The following is a 16,436-nucleotide window of genomic DNA, read 5'->3' as shown; positions in this document are numbered from 1 at the left end:
TGACACTGATATGTATGAATGTATTGTACGACATCACCCCGTTTCTTAACAGTTCTGTTTCTTGTCCGTTACTCCGTACTGTCAGTTACTCCGTACTGTCAGTTACTTGTTGAGTTGCTTCTCACAAATGACTCTATGGCTTTTATTGTGAAAGCCACCGAGCCTGGTACCCCATATTACCACAGTATCAACCATCACAGCCCAACAGTGTCCAGAGCCTTCAGCATCTCCGGGCGAATCTCATCCAACCCTGGTGCCTTGCCGCCGGGCAGCTTCTTAACTACCACGGAGTCTTCTGCCAGGCATACTGATTAGTCCTCCCCTGAGTCTTCAGGCTCTGCCTCCTCCACTGTGGATGTGTTGGCTGAATTAAGGACTTCCTGAAAGTGCTCTTTCCAACGTATGACGTCATCCCAAGGTCGGGTCAGCAGGCTCACAGCTTGAGCCAAGCCCTGCTACCCCTTCTTGAGTCGTCTGGCGGTTTTCCAGAACGGAAAGTCCCCCTCCATAGCCTCCCCGAATTCCTTTCATACCTTCATGGCCAAAGGTAACGTGGATAAAATATTTATTATTGTCGAGTCGAATCTTCACAAATTACAGCTAGTTTAAATGACAAGTGGCTCACGTCAGCCACCAAGCTAACACATTTTTTAACTCTACATCACCCAAGTCATAGCTAGTCATTTTTAATAAGACAGCTTTTTGACCTTTTTGATGTTTTTAGACTGGGAAGCCGAAGTACCCGGAGAGAACCCCACATGCACTCCTCACAGAAGAGCCGCAGGCCGGAGTCGAACCAGCCACCCTCTTGCTGTGAGGCCAACTACAAACAACAAAAAAAACTTCAATATGGTAACCTACCTGTCGAGTCGTTTCTTCACAAATTACTCTACGGCTTTCATTGTCAAAGGTAAGAACCGAAGCTATTTAAATTTGCCTGAAATGGTTTTTAACATGATTTAGCGTGACTAAAAGTAACATGGATAAAACTTTATTACTGTAAGCTATTTTGTCGAGTCGTTTCTTCACAAATTACTCTACAGCTATAGGTTTTGTTTTGTAACTGAATATCTGTGTGCTAAAATGACCAGTGCCTCACGCCAGCCATCAAGCTAACACGTTTTTTAACTCTACAACCCCCGAGTCATAGTCAGTTATTTTTAATAAGACTGCTTTTTGTTGATATTGCGACTGTGGGAGGAAGCCGGAGCACCCGGAGAGAACCCAATGTGACACGGCGAGAACATGCAAACCTATGATTTGACCCGCAACTGAATGAATAAAATACGCCCAAAATTTTCGCGAAAGTTTGTTTTTTCTTCAACGTACTCCTGTGAACTTTTTCTCTGTCGCATCACGCAAAACAGATTAATCTCTACGAATACATCACGTCGCCATAAACTCGCTTTGAACCCTGTTTCATACTCACAATTACTTAAATTGCGATCCCTAGTCACTATAATTTAGCTGAATAGCTTTAATAAAATTTTCACTTCTATTTCTGAACGTTGCCAAAAATCTTTTTCGACCCTGTTTCTGTGTGACAAGTGGCCAGAACCAGCCACCAAGCTAACACGTTTTATTAACTCTACATCCCCCGAGTCATAGTCAGTTATTTTAAATGAGACCGTTTTTTTTTTTTACCTTTTTAAAATGTTTTTGAACTGGGAAGCCGGAGTACCCGGAGAGAACCCAACGTGACACGGGAAGAACATGCATTGGTGACAAATAACATGTAGGGCTGTGTGGAAAGGAGGCATAAAATGTGTGTGTGTGTGTGTGTGTGTGTGATGGTTTATCTGAGCCATTGGTGTTTCTGGAGCTGCTGCAGGGTGATGCGATCCTTGGGGTCAATGGTCAAACACTTCCGTAAGAAATCCTGGCAGCTCTGTGAAAGATACTTACATATTTTCAGCTTCCTTCCTGCAAACCTCACGGTCTCAAACGGCTCAGTGCTGTGGAGTATTTCAAACAGAACCACTCCCATCTGCCATGCCGTGGTGGCCCCGGCCGTGTACCTGGACCGGACATACCACTCTGGGGGGATGTGAGCTGCAGTTCCTGCAACACACGGACATAATAAGAAAACAGTTAGGATGGGGAGAAGTTTTGTTTGAATGTAAAAATCAATAGAAATCACTGACTGCATTTACATTAATGCAAATTTGAAATACTGTCGAAATTACACTAGAAATAAAATATATGGTAAATAAAGTATTAGTGTGCATGTAAAGGTAGTCACTGAGGGGTTAAAACTTGACATCTTACCATAGAAGGTGCGGAAAAAAGAACCTTTCTTGACAAAGCAGCTCAGTCCAAAGTCGATGAGACGAACTCGTGGCACATCGGAGCCAGTCTCAATCAGGATGTTTTCCACCTTGATGTCCCGATGAAAGATGTGGTTCTCCTGAAGTTCTAGCGCCGCATCAACTAGTTGTTTCATGATGATCTGAGAGAGAAAAAGAGATAATATTAGATAATATGTCTGAGTGCAGAGGTTTGAAAAAATATAACTTAAAAACACATATTGAGAAGAATCCTCCGGTAGCTTACCTTGGCCTCTTCCTCCTGGAGTCTGCCTCCGTTTTTCTGGGTGTAGCCCAGGAGGTCCATGCAGGGGACCGGTCTCTCCATGACCAGGATCAGCTTGTGGTCCAGGTCGTACCAGTCCAGCAGGGATATGGTGGCCGACGTCCCCACTGGTCCGTTTGTTGCATCCGCAAGCTTTAACATCGCGGCTACCTCCACGGAGACCCGGTTCCCGCTGTCATCCACATGTTTGACCAGCACTTTGTCTCTCTCAACGTGTTTGATGGCTACCTACAAAAACATAAACAGGACTTTGGTTAGCACTTTCTGAACATACTGTGTGGATATAAATGTGTGTGTGTGTGTGTGTGTGTGTGTGTGTGTGTGTGTGTGTGTGTGAGATACTTACTGGCAATTTATCTGATCTGCGATAGCCAGCAAACACAGATCCACAGCCTCCTTGACCAAGAAGTTTCTGCTGCTTGTATTTGGCCCCAAATTGTGCTAAAGAGACACAAAAACTTGGGTTATTATCATATAAACTCTTACTTTACATGTCAATTTAAGGTGAAGCCAAAGCTTTCATTAATCACTGCATACTTACCCTTTTGAGCGTCTGCAGACAGCAGCTGTCTGGTGGGAACCTCTTTGGGCTCTTTCTCCTCCTCCTCGCTCCTCTGCCTCTTCTGGCTCGGTTCCTCGGCATCAGTGGCAGCCTTCCTCTTCCTCTTCCCGCCCGGTTTCTCGCCATCTTTGCCGGCCTTACCGTTCAGCTCCGTGGCTTTCGGGGGAGTCCTCCTCCTGGCGACCTTCTTGGGCCTCTGGTCCACATCTTGGCTGCAGCCCTCCATCGGGTCGTTGAGGTCATCTGCATGTGAGACAAACAAAGAGGAACGTCAGCTTGATTGTCAGGTCATCAACATCGACAAAAATATTTTCTCAGTCACTATTTAGTGGTTAACGTTAGGAGATGGTTTTAGAATATGGTTAAGGTAAGTAAGAGATGGTTTGGATCTAACTGGGGGTGATTTAAGAATTGCGGGTACATTTCACGTCTCCCAGAAAAACCTTTGATTATTTCCCCCTTAAAAAAGCTGGATCTGTTTTAAATAATATTGCTTATTATATTGAATGATCACCAATAATAATGTTTGGTGTGTATTTTAGGCACAATTTATATGTAGAATATTAATTAAATGATTCCCACCCACCAATTATTGGCTGTCTTCAGCTTGTGATTCACACGTTCATATTGAATTAACATAAAATAATTCATTAAAATTAGCAGGTTTTTTGTGCTAATTCTATAAATACTTTTACTTACAGTTGCAGAGAGTATTTTTTTCTGTAATACATGGGATTTCAACATTAAAAAAATATATTTTTTATCTGTCCCTATGATCCAGTCAACTCTGTTATATCTGTTATAAAACCATATAAAAAACCCTACAGCATTCAAATAAAAACATGTGACCTGCACCCAGTGATGTCACTTCCTCTTGCAGAGAAGATTTGGAGGGAACTATGGAATGTTAAACTTTCCCTCATTAATTTGTACAAAATGTTAAGAATACACCAACAGTAGATTAATTATATGTCAAATCTGTTACTATGATATTCTAGTGAATCTGTCATTTAAAAAACCAAAAACAATTATATGATGAAAATTCATAAAAGTATGGTTTTATTCATGACATAAGCTAGCACGTGGAGTTAAAGCACAAAATGGTGGAAAATGAGTCAACTCTGTTACATGTGTCAAAATTTCAATGATAACAGAGTTACTGTTTTTGGCCTTTTACACATAGTTTTGTCAACTCTGTTATTCATGTCAACTCTGTTCACATAGCCGTCAACTCTCTTTCACACAGTTTCGTTTAAAAAATTCTAATTAAATATGTTTTATTGTTGACAAATTAACCAGCAGCTGTGTCATAACTAACATTCTCAGTATACATGAAATTTCCAAGCATATAATTCATTTTTGGAGCAATATTTAGAGAAAATTCAAACTGTCTTGGCAACTTTCCAATTAAATGTGTCAATGTTTTACTCCTGAAAAAATAATCTTAGAAAATGTAAAGTTGAATTAGTGGATGTAAAGACAAATGTTCTCTTAGGAAAGACATGGTTTTAAAATGTATTACATTTGAGTACTATACATATTTACCCTAATTTGTCTGCAACAGAGTTGACTGATTTTACTGTTACTACGATGATTTTCAGATTAAATATTTTAAATCTTACATGTTTAAGCTTGGCAAATGCTGGAAGTGTTAAATTTAAAGTATTCTCTATGGGAATGAAAAAGGTTTTATGGAAAAAAATTCAATAAAATTCTTATTTTGTCTGAACTTCAAATGTACCCGCAATTCTGAAATGGGCCAAGTACATTTGTTGGGATAAATAAGTCGTTAACTCTTGGATTCACACAGAGCCTGAACAGAGGCTGTGTTAATTTTGTGACATGTCAAAAGTAAACTATGTTTCCCTCAAAATATAACTGAAAGTGCAGTTTTCTTGTTATTGTGAGTAAAGTCAAGTATAATTAGACACTATAAATTAATCTCTGTGCTTTCGGTAACAATAAATCCACTACAGACACTTTACCTCTCAGTAGTCCCCTCTTCCTCTTCAGCGGTGCCTTGACCGCGTCTGGGACTGCCTCCTCAGGCTTTCTGGATCCGGAACCAGAGATCCTACTCCTCTTCGGGTTGCCCTGGTCCGGACTGGCCTTCCTCTTCATCCTCCTGGTCTTGGCGTCCTCTGCAGGCTTCTGTGGCGGCGTCCGGCTGTCGCTCACTGCACACCAGAAAAAAACACACATGAATCAGTTGTGAATTTAAGTTTCTAACTCTATTAAAATTGTCTTTTTGACCAGATTTGATAACTTACTTCTCTCTCTACTGAGTGCAGCTTCACGACAGGTCCTGGCCTTCTCCGTAGCAGAGTCTTTCTCCAAGATATCGCAATAATGAAGTTATTAGGTTTTCCAACACAATAAGTCCAGAACTACAGTGATATCTGATGAAAGTCTCTGACTGGTGTGAGTCTCTGGGTCTGAGATTCCCAGAGTTCTGCAAGCAACAGGGAATGTGACATCACACACATCAGAGTTCTGAGCTGTGATTACTTAAAGCACGTTCTAAATTATGTTGATGAGCTTGAGGAATGTCATGTCATTGGAATTTTGTAAAAACAGAAAATAAACAATAACAAAAATAAAATAACATTATGAAATATATAAACTGTGATGTATTGAACATGTTATCCACTGAAAGTCATTCTGTCATGTCTCTGATTCTGACCTTATTATAGCACTCTGCATCAAGTGCCATGTTGTTGTTTTTTAGCAGAACCTGAAGTTTTACTCCGGCTTATTTAAAATCCCCATTTTACATTTGCTTTGTCTGTTATTAGATGAGTATACAAGATTTTTCTTTTAAAATGCCTGTTTTTTAAAATGTTATATTTTACTGTGAACTCAAACAACACCTTGGGAAGTTTGTTATTTTTCCTTTAGAAGGATGTAGTTGGATGTTTTAGACTTCCAAATAAATTTTGGCCTAGATCTAACCTTTCCACAGCAAGTTACAGCCAGTTTTTATAGTAGGCCTGTTATTCAAGGTGTTTTTTCTCAAAAAAAAACTTTTCTAAGAATTTCTATTCTTTATTCACTAACCAAGTAGATGAGCCAAAAATGTTCTGAAATAAAAGAAAAATGTTGATGTCATAAATGAGGCACTGAATCCAAAGCTTTTTTTCCAGAGAAATATATTATGAACTGATCACAAACAACAACAAATGCAAACATGTAACAAATAGTGGAAACTACATATAAATATCACAAACTTATCATCAACATATCAAACATCAACTGCAAAAGTGCAAAAGAAATCAAACAATAAATGATTTACAAAAAAATGATAACAAACTGATTTGTGCAAATGAACAAAGTGCCAATGATCTTTACAAACTATATACAAACTAAAATACATACACAATGGAAAATATGTATGTTTGGAAATAATGTGATTCTGATTGCAAAAGAACATATAGTGCAAATGACCTTCAAACTATATACAAATTATTATCGCTCTTCCTCTCCCAGTCAGGGATGCTGGCACGGAGGAAGGGTATGTTGTGTCCCTTCTTTTTAGTAGCTGGAAGACCGGACCTGCCTGATGGGGACAGCAGCCTCACTCTCATTTACCTGACTAACATAAAAAGTAAAAGAAAATATGCATAGATAAGTGTGTACATATTTCTTTAAATTTCTACATGTATTTCTCCAGTGTATATGTTTCTGAATATGGGGCTGTATTGAACCCCGTGCAGTCTGTCTATCAGTGAATACTGCACTGATCATATTGAAGCAATAATATGAAAATGAAATGATCAGGCTTCATTCAACAATGATTCAATGTGATTTAGCCAGCCAAAAGGTTTGTGATGACTGGATTTTTCATTTATGCTATCTTATTTTGTAGATGAAAAACATTTGGGAAGCTCCATACGACTCTGTCAGAGGATCCAGTGTAAGAAGCAGCAACACCAGAGGACTGCCTACTTCCTTGATGCATGTGACGGTCTAATTATGAAATAATAATAAATAAATGTGAAATAATATAAAATATATTCTGTATTACAATTATATTAAAAGGGTCATTGTCTGTATATATATATTTTAATTGTATTGATATGCACTTGTAAGTAAGTGTAAGTACATGTGTGCATGTGGCTCGATATTTAATATTTTATTAATATTCTTCATATTAATATATTTAAAGTATTATATTTAAATAGCCATCATATATTCTGTATTACATCATATGTACAGTATATTTGTTCATATTTTATCATTATTGTATTCCATATGTTTTGGATACTTGTCTACATGGGCTTCTAGGCCTGTACTGTGTTGTGTACAGTGTTGCCACAGTTACCTTGAAAAAGTAATCCGATTACTGATTACTCCTTTAAAAAGTAACCTAGTTACTTTACTGATTACTTGATTTTAAAAGTAACTAAGTTAGATTACAAGTTACTTTATTAGTTACATTCAGCAGCTGCCGACAACAACCCCTCGCCGCCTCAACATAAAAATGACAACCAGTTTTAAATTGCCAATACTCATTTTATTGGAAGTGTATTTTTAACAGTAACGTACAAACTTAAAAACAATTTCCTGAAAAAAATACATGTTTTTATAAAAAATAAAATAAAGACAGTCTTTCTTGACTTCACTTAAAAACAAATACTCTTTTTTAAATAAAAAATAAAATAAAGACAGTCTTTCTTGACTTTACTTAAAAATAAATACTCTCTCTTTTTTAAAAATAAAAAATAAAATAAAGACAGTCTTTCTTGACTTTACTTAAAAATAAATACTCTCTTTTTTTTTTTAATAAAAAAAAAAATAAAGACAGTCTTTCTTGACTTCACTTAAAAATAAATACTCTTTTTTAAATAAAAAATAAAATAAAGACAGTCTTTCTTGACTTCACTTAAAAATAAATACTCTTTTTTAAATAAAACATAAGCTTACAACTTATATATAATAATATATTAAAATGAAACAAACTCTGAGCATTTATACCCCGGACTGCCAATAGCGATCATATTGACTGCTGCATATAAACGGCAGTTATAGACCACTTTGTCCAGCTGTGCTGTGTGAATCGCAAGACAGAAAGAGATGAGATACCGGGCGCGTACGGGCAAAAACTGAAGGAGGAGGATCGGATGGTGGCTCAGGTAGCGATGAGGAAACTGTCACTGTAAGCTGCACACCTGTCAGCTGCACACCTGTAAGCAGCTGTGCTCCATGCAGACATTTCTCAAACTTTATTTTGTAGGCTAAGGACAGACTAGATCATGATTGTGTTGGATATAAAGCGCCATATAGTCATCCTTACTGATTGACTTAACGTAGCCTGAAGGTAGTGGGAGTGTCTGTTGTGAGTTTAGGGGGCACGTCAGCCAGAGCTGTAGTGTGTGTGTGAGTGAATGAGTGAGTGAGACTGCTGCCTGCTGAACAGAGGGTCGCAGAAAAAGGATCTGAAGTGCCCGTGTTTCGGCTTCAAAAACCCGCAGAACTGATCCGAAAACAGCCCAATTTTATCCACCCACCCAAACCCATTTTTACCCGCAAAATAGATTGCAAAACCGCCGATCGACGTCGCTCCCCGAGTCGCAAGAAGAAAGCAAATATATCGTTTTACTAAGGAAAATGACAAAAAATAGTAACGCACACAGTGACTTGGATAAGTAACTTTAACCCTTAAATGGGCAAGCACATGTAAAAATTTTGGAAAAATAATTAATTGCTATTTTCTAATGTATCTAGGCTAAAATAACAAAATTTCATAATTTTTTTTCAAAATATGACCTTTATTTTTCATTTTACAGTTTGTATCTCCCAGGATACATTGTCCGTTTAGGGTATAAATTTACCATTTTACATTTATTCAAATATTTCATTTATAAACTTTAAAAACATATTATAAGCAATTCATTAGCTACTCTCTGTAATGTCTTGTATACAAAGTTTCAAAAAAGTGGGGGAAAAAAGTTATTAACATGTTTATAATGCTGGAAACAAATCTAGCTTTGAATAAAAAACGAGCTACTAACATTACACAAAACATCTTATTCCTCTTCTTATGCAAACACCTCCCCTGTGGAGCTCCTACACTAGAAATAGCCTATTGGCAGTGGAAGCTGTGGAAACAGTTGCGAGGTTTTTGGCCAGTGACAATGCATAGCCTCACTTTGCACTTCTGACACACGATGGAGGTCTGTCCATCCGGGCACATCCTGCATCGGCCTTTCACTGACAGGATAGGGAAGTGGTCAATCCCATCATATCTCATATCATCCACAGGCCTGGGGACTTTTGGCTGTTTGATGACTCTTGGTGGTGTGTTGTCTTCATTTCCTTTGGAGGGGCGACCCCGTTTCTGCTTTTCAGGGTAGATGAGTCCCTTGGCAACATCCAACCTAAAGTCCTTCAGACACTGATGTTTCTGACCCAGTGGGGCTGCATCACGACGATGGAGAAGCCAGGCATTATTGACAGCAATGTCGACCATCTGCCAAAATATGCCCAGGTACCATCGGTGGGACTTGGCTGGAGTGCGATACAGGGCAATCATCATATCGGCTAAATCTACTCCTCCCATGTGAGTGTTGTACTCAGATACAATCTTCAGGCACGGCACATTTATCTTCTTCTTTTCCTCTTTGGAGTATCGTCTCACTTGGCCAACAGGGATGACAGAAGCACAGGAGCTCACCAAGGTGACAGTTTTGTTGTCTGCCCATTTGACAACAGCAAGCTTCGCATCGTTGTCTACACGAAAGTCAAAGCTGCCTCTTCCTCTTCGTAGGAGGTCTCGATCTTCTTCCAATGTACAACCCATCAAGCGGTTCTTTCGAATCGTACCCAAACTGCTGAGGCCCATAGACTCTTTTAGATGTGTTATCAATCTCAGGGATGTGAAAAAGTTGTCAAAATAGACAATGCAGTTGGAGGGGTTCCTGATGGTGCTGCACAGCTGCAGAACAACATTTCCACCTAACCCAAACTCTTTGTCTGGAGTAGCACCATTAAATGTAGACTTCCCTGTGTAGACCATGAAGTCATACACAAAGCCAGACACACCAGCTCGCACAAAGACCTTGAAACCCCATTTCTTGGGTTTGCTGGGTAGATACTGCCGCAGACTTCCAGCTTTTTTGCCTTTGTATGGAACCATCATTTCATCAATTGAGAATTGGTTTTCACTCTCGATTTCCACACACTTCCCCCTCATGTGGTCAAGTACAGGCCTTACTTTCAGCAGGCGATCTGCACTGGTGTCAGAGCTTGTGTTGTCTTGAAAGTGGAGCATTCTAGACAAACATTTAAACCTTTTGACTGGCATGACATCTGCCACTTTGTCATATCTCGTATCTGTTGCCCAGTAGTTTTCCACTGCAGGCATTTTCACTACACCCATGATCAACTTCATTCCAATGAATGCTTTGATTTCAGAGGCATTGGTGTTGATGCTGCTTCCAATGAGCTGACATGAATACAAGTTCGTCTGGTGAGCAATGGTCTCAAAGATGTCGTCGTCAAAGAATTTGGAGAAGTATGTCAGTGGAGTGGATAGCTCATCTGGTGCAGTGAAGCAACTTGGTGTAACTGTACACTGGTGCTCAAATTTAGTTTTTCTCCACCTATTGAAAAGAAAAAAAATATATATCTTGAAAAAATAGACACCACCTTCCCCCAATACTAACCACAAAACTATTTATAATTTTACACAAACTCCTTTGTGTCTGTGTGTGCAAATGAGAGATACTAACACACATGACCATACAACAGATCATGTTTTGTTGCAGACATATGCTGTACATACAATATCTGCACCAAAATCACTGGATCTCTTACACAACAATTCACTATACTACTCTATTCATTACCTGAACATCTTCCCTCTTTTACTGTGGTTTTCTCCCTCTTCTGCCTCGTCACTTGAGCTATCACTGAGCTGGTCACTGCTGCTACTGTCCTGATTCTGGCCCTCTGTATATAATTCATCTTCCTCATCTTCTTCACTGGTTCCCTCATCTGAATCAGATGAACCATCAGGTGGCAACACAACAGATGCCACCTCTCTCTTTCTTCCACCATAGAAAAGTACTGGTAGAAATTCCCTGAAAACATATGTACACTAGTGAATTAATCAGTAATACACATTCAAGAGTAAAATAAAGTGTAATCAATATTTAACACCTTTATATTATTGATTATCTGTAGAGTATAGGGTTCCAAACATAAGTATATCTGAGAGTGATTATGCCTGTTTTTATACCCCTATCTGGACAATGTATCCCCCAAGATACAGACATTCAATGCCTGTTTATCAAAGACGTGTAAATGTCAATCATTATTTTTCAACAAGAATACACAAAATTATGCTTAAAGAACAATATTTTTTTTTAAAAATCCCCCCAAAACATAATTAACAAGAAAAATAACAACTCTTACCTCATGGCCAGTGTCTCTGTCCACGTAGGCTGCCATTTTGGAGTTTGACATAAATGTATCAATTTAGTTTTGAATGCTGCAATTCAGTCACATGACTTGGGCACTTGACCCCCCCCCCCCCCCCTAAAACTTTCTCATGATATTAAGTGCAGATACTTGATGCCCCTCCCCCCTACAGCCTGCCAAATGTCTGTATCCCTCGGGATACAGAAACCATTTAAGGGTTAATCTGATTACTGGTTTGGAAATAGTAACGCGTTAGATTACTCGTTACTGAAAAAAGTGGTCATATTAGAGTAACGCGTTACTAATTAACGCGTTACCGGCATCACTGGTTGTGTATGTGCTCGTGCACGAGGTCACATGCACATGGTCACATGTATGTGTCACAGTATGAGTAGACTTCACATACAGATGTGGAGTATCACTTTTGATCCAAAAATATTGTGGTCATTTGGAGTCTAGTCTTAATAACTGTGTTTTAATCCCTGTGAAACATGGAGGAATCTGTATCATTTTTTTAAAGCCCTTTTTCTCAAAACTAACGTTTGATAACAGTCAAACTTTGGATGAGCATCTCTCATGGAATATTTGGTGTAGAAACATAATGTTGCTGGTATTGACATGAAGCTAAGAGTCTCCTCTTTACAGACACATCAAAAAATGTGTTTCGGGGTCAATGTGACTCATATTGATGGAGCAGGTCACATATAGTGTAGTAGAGGAGTGTGTGTTCTATGTGTCATGCTGGTTTTCTCTCAGGCTGTGACAGGTGCTCACATGTCTTGCTGCTTCTGTGGCGCTGATACTATGTTCACCAAGTATAGTATATACCAAGTCTGTCTGTCGCTCAGCCTTCTACGTCCCTCAAAGATTAGCCAAACTCTGTCTGTGGTTGTTTATGTTACATTAAAAACCTCAGGTAACACTTATAAGCACAAGACTGACCTGACATCTGTCATTAAGATGAAGGAGGCTTTATGCATGCTTGTGAATGTTGCCATTAAAGACACTTTCACAGCTCCAGTCCATTTGCTTCGTCCGAATCAGAGTGAAATTGAAACATTTGGTTGGTTTTGCATTTAGTTTGGTTTCTTTCACAGAGCAGAAATGTACAGAGGGGCGTGTACGAAGGTGGAGGGCTGAAATCTACTCGCACTTTTTACCATCACATCCAAATATGTTCCTTTTTGTTTGTAAACATAGTAACAGGATAAAAGCCATAAAACCATGTTCAAATTAATCCATAAACTTACTCACACAGTTATTATTACTTATTTACACTCAGACAAACACTGAGCTGTTAGGAGCAGCTTCTGTTTTCCTGAAGAAACAAACAATAAAGTGAATCTTGTTCCTCAAAATGTTTCCAGGATCACAATCGGAGCGTCCGGTGGCAGAGTGTTCCTCTGAATAATGGGACAGCGTTACGCTCTAAGTGTTAGTGACTGATTCTCCTTCTTGTCTGTGTCTTCATCACTGCCTGTTGTTTTCTATGTCAGCATGTCTTTCTCATATCTCTCCATTTGTCTTGTTGTTTTGTGTCTAAGAGGAAACTCGTTGTCAGCCCTGACATGTAGAGAATGTTACACAACAGGATGACAGAGGAAATACTTTTTTACCTTAACTCAGGTTAAAAATGACCCGCCTAGGGGTGCTGCTGAGCTTCAATGGAGAAGGATGTGAGTTTGGAAGCCCGTGCTGATTTCAATTAAAATTGTCATTGTCAATCTGCACTTTTTGGTCACATATTTAGTCTGGTCTTACTCCGCAGTACTTTTTGTTGAGAAGTTTAACTCTGGACTGTGTAAAATGTCTGGAAAGAACTCTAAAACTTGCAATACTATTCAGACACAACTGCGGCCTTGTCCACAAATCACGACCACATCCCTGAGTGAGCTGTCGGCTCCTGCGGAGGTCACCTCCACGCACACTAACCTTGACATCGCTGCCCTCAGGCTCAAGCTGCTGGCCTCGCTGAGGAAAGATATTCCTGACATTCTTTTTTTTGCAATTTACTTTTTATTGCTTTTTAACAGTACAACAAAGGTAACAGTACACAGGGTTAACACCTCCAGCATCCTTCCTGACTCCCTCACCGTCACCGTCACCACCCCAAAACATGTCAGACTTCTGTCCCAGACAAGATACAGCTCCCGTCTACATAAGAATTCATCTCCACTGATCCTTCAATCATCCGTCTCACACAAGCCTCATGTAGGCACTCCTACAATTATCACTTGTTTGCCAGTGTCTTAGAGCAATCCTACATCCAGTAGTAAGGGCCAATCTACACCATAGAGTTGATAAAGTGATAACTCTATCCTGTCTGTTATTATGCCCAAATAACATAGAGCGGGGCTCTGAGGTAAATCTATCCCGAATCCTTTATTAATGCATAATATTATATTTTCCCATAAATTTTGTGTCTTTTCACATTCATGCAGCATGTGTAAAAGTGTTCCCCTTCTCCTTTCACACCTCCAGCACAAATCAGATTCACACAGCTTTAATCTCGCCATTTTACAAGGAGTCCAATAAAGTCTATGGATGATTTTATATGTAATCAGGCGGGTCTGTATCTCTCTAGATGTTCGATACCAGGATCCGGTTATTTCCTCCTATTTCTCCATAGTTATCTCGCCCTGTAGATCCTCCTCCCATGCTCTCTTGAGACCTTCAAGTTTGGGTGGGTGAGATTGTCTCATAAGACTGTAAAATTTAGATGCAACACCCCTAGCCCCTTGGTTGCCCTGTACTAGTTTTTGTGACTCTTTTTGAGGTAGCAGGGGGAGTTTTCTTTGTGCAGACATTATACAGCTTCGTAACTGCAAATATTTCCAAAAGTCTTGTTTAGGGATTCTGTATTTAGTTACCAGTTGTGTAAAAGACATTAAATCGTCTCCCCTCAAAAACATTTCCTATACAATGCTTTATGCTAATGAGACGATGTGATGCTTGCCAGGTGTCCCTTGCAAACAACAACAATGGCTTCCTAGATAGAATTTCTCCCCCAGTTTGTAAAATAAAAGCCTGTAACGGGATTGGCTCAGTGAGTTCCTTTTCAATCCAAACCCAACCTGGAGCTTGGTCCTCTGTAGTATAAATATATTTAAATATATTTTGGCCAGCTGATTAAGAGAAAAGGCATAGTGGTACCAGTCCACCCTTGGCAGGTTGAGGCCTCCATCTTCCTTTGCAGCACACATTTTAATTCTATTCTATTCCCTTGTCGGGCTAAATACTTGATGGAACCAATCTTAAGCAGTGCCTTCCTGGCTTCGTCTTGTTGCCTGGCTACAACTGTGGACAGTTGTGAAGCTACAGTGTTCCCTTCATGAGCATATACGGTGGCTCTTTGCATGAATTGAAAACTTCTCAACTGCTCTTTTCCAGTTTCTAAACCCTGTACTGACAGGCTGGCTCTGACTTGCTAGCAAATGGTGACTTTTTGGAATAGATTTTGGCACAGTGAAAACATGTGCCCTTTTAATGTGGCACTGTAGTGCAGCCATGGAAATTTTACAAACCAACTTTGTTGAAAGGATAAAACATCGTTGGCTCGATTCTGCACAACAATAAACTTGGGATGAGGTTGTGCAGGCTTGGTACAGGTGGTAATATCTGAATCATCGACTTGTCTGTCCCTCTTGTCTGTATTCAGCTCATGTGGCTTTGTCATCTTATAGAGAAATGATAAAAACAAGATCTGTCTGATAAGTAACGTTAATTACATAGCTAACTTTTAGCAACCATGTTTAAGCCTCCTTTATTTGTCCCCTAAGGCCAATGTCCATACTAATGATGTTTATTCTGATTATTTTGCCCTTGGACGTGGATGTCACCAAGGTGGCCCTTTATAACCTTTGCTCTTTGCCATCGCTATCGAGCCTTTGTCTATAGCATTAAGATCTCCCCCCTTATTCAAAGGAATCATAATCGAATTGAACATAAATTATCACTTCATGTGAATGATTTGTTATTGTATATAACTGATCCTACACTTTTTATGCCTGCTGTTTTAAGTATTCTGGAGTACTTCAGCATCTTTTCAAGTTATAAATTAAATTTAGGGAAAGTGAGTGTTCTCCCATTAATACTGCAGCATGTCATATTCAACAGTCAGATTTGCCTTTTCAATTTAGTCCATCAGGGTTTAAATATCTAGGTATTAATGTGACTCGCTCTTTATCTAGCCTTGCATCTGCTAATTTTACTCCCCTTATCTCAAAGATTTCATCCGATATTCAAAGATGAGGTAACCTCCCTCCTTAATCAATTGGCAAGATCAATGTTTCCTATCACTGCTACGCAGATGACATTCAGCTCTATCTGTCATTTCCTCCTTATGACCCCTGAAGGCACATCACCTCCAGCTGAACCTCTCAAAAACTAAACTGCTGGTCCTCCTTGCTAAACCTACAATACACCATGACATTGACATCGAAATTGACTCACTGTGTCTTGGTGAAAAACTTCGGGTGTGAGGATTGATCATCAACTCATCTTTTCCAGTCATGTCGCCTGAGTTGCCCGGTCATGCCGCTTTGCACTTTACGACATCAGAAAAAATCAGACCTTACCAACTCAACATGCCACTCAACTCCTGACACAAGCTGTCATAACCTCAAAACTTGACTACTGTAATGCCCTCCTGATGGGCTTGACAGCCTGCATAGTGAAACCGCTTCAGATGATCTAGAATGCGGTGATGCACTTACAACCAGCCAAAAAGGTCACGTCACACCACTGCTCATCCAGCTCCACTCGCTACCTGTTGCACTGCTGAGCTCTGCCATCCGTTCGTTCAAGGCAATCCAAACTCTTTGCGTTTGTTTTTTTTCACCCGTTGGTGGAACGCACTACC

The 16,436-nt window shown here is 39.5% G+C and overlaps 2 protein-coding genes across 2 annotated transcripts; both read right to left on the bottom strand.

The window, feature by feature from the left end:
- Positions 1-1,678: 1,678 nt before the first annotated feature.
- On the bottom strand, positions 1,679-5,738 carry LOC131981998 (serine/threonine-protein kinase pim-1-like). Its single transcript, XM_059346556.1, has 7 exons — positions 5,425-5,738; positions 5,140-5,331; positions 3,134-3,397; positions 2,939-3,033; positions 2,554-2,820; positions 2,269-2,449; positions 1,679-2,061 (listed from the first exon to the last, which is right to left on the bottom strand). Coding segments are annotated over exons 1-7 (1,266 nt in total). The 5' UTR covers positions 5,426-5,738; the 3' UTR covers positions 1,679-1,795.
- Positions 5,739-9,236: 3,498 nt separating this feature from the next.
- On the bottom strand, positions 9,237-11,574 carry LOC131981989 (piggyBac transposable element-derived protein 3-like). The gene is made up of 3 exons (XM_059346547.1): positions 11,570-11,574; positions 11,002-11,235; positions 9,237-10,755 (listed from the first exon to the last, which is right to left on the bottom strand). Exons 1-3 carry the CDS (start codon positions 11,572-11,574, stop codon positions 9,237-9,239), a joined length of 1,758 nt encoding a protein of 585 aa, XP_059202530.1.
- Positions 11,575-16,436: the final 4,862 nt, after the last annotated feature.

This window comes from Centropristis striata, chromosome 2 (genome assembly GCF_030273125.1).
Source record: "Centropristis striata isolate RG_2023a ecotype Rhode Island chromosome 2, C.striata_1.0, whole genome shotgun sequence".
In the NCBI taxonomy this organism is placed as follows: domain Eukaryota; kingdom Metazoa; phylum Chordata; class Actinopteri; order Perciformes; family Serranidae; genus Centropristis; species Centropristis striata.
Note: the sequence above shows the minus strand (reverse complement) of the source record. Positions and strands in the feature narration are given on the sequence as shown.

Bases quoted from the DNA above. Each gene is read 5' to 3' on its own strand.
- LOC131981998 (XM_059346556.1), bottom strand. The intron at 3,398-5,139 runs GTAAAGTGTCTG...TCTCACATGCAG, and splicing joins GAAGAGGGGACTACTGAGAG to ATGACCTCAACGACCCGATG. The intron at 3,034-3,133 runs GTAAGTATGCAG...GTGTCTCTTTAG, and splicing joins GTCTGCAGACGCTCAAAAGG to CACAATTTGGGGCCAAATAC.
- LOC131981989 (XM_059346547.1), bottom strand. The intron at 10,756-11,001 runs GTAATGAATAGA...TCTTTTCAATAG, and splicing joins AAAAGAGGGAAGATGTTCAG to GTGGAGAAAAACTAAATTTG.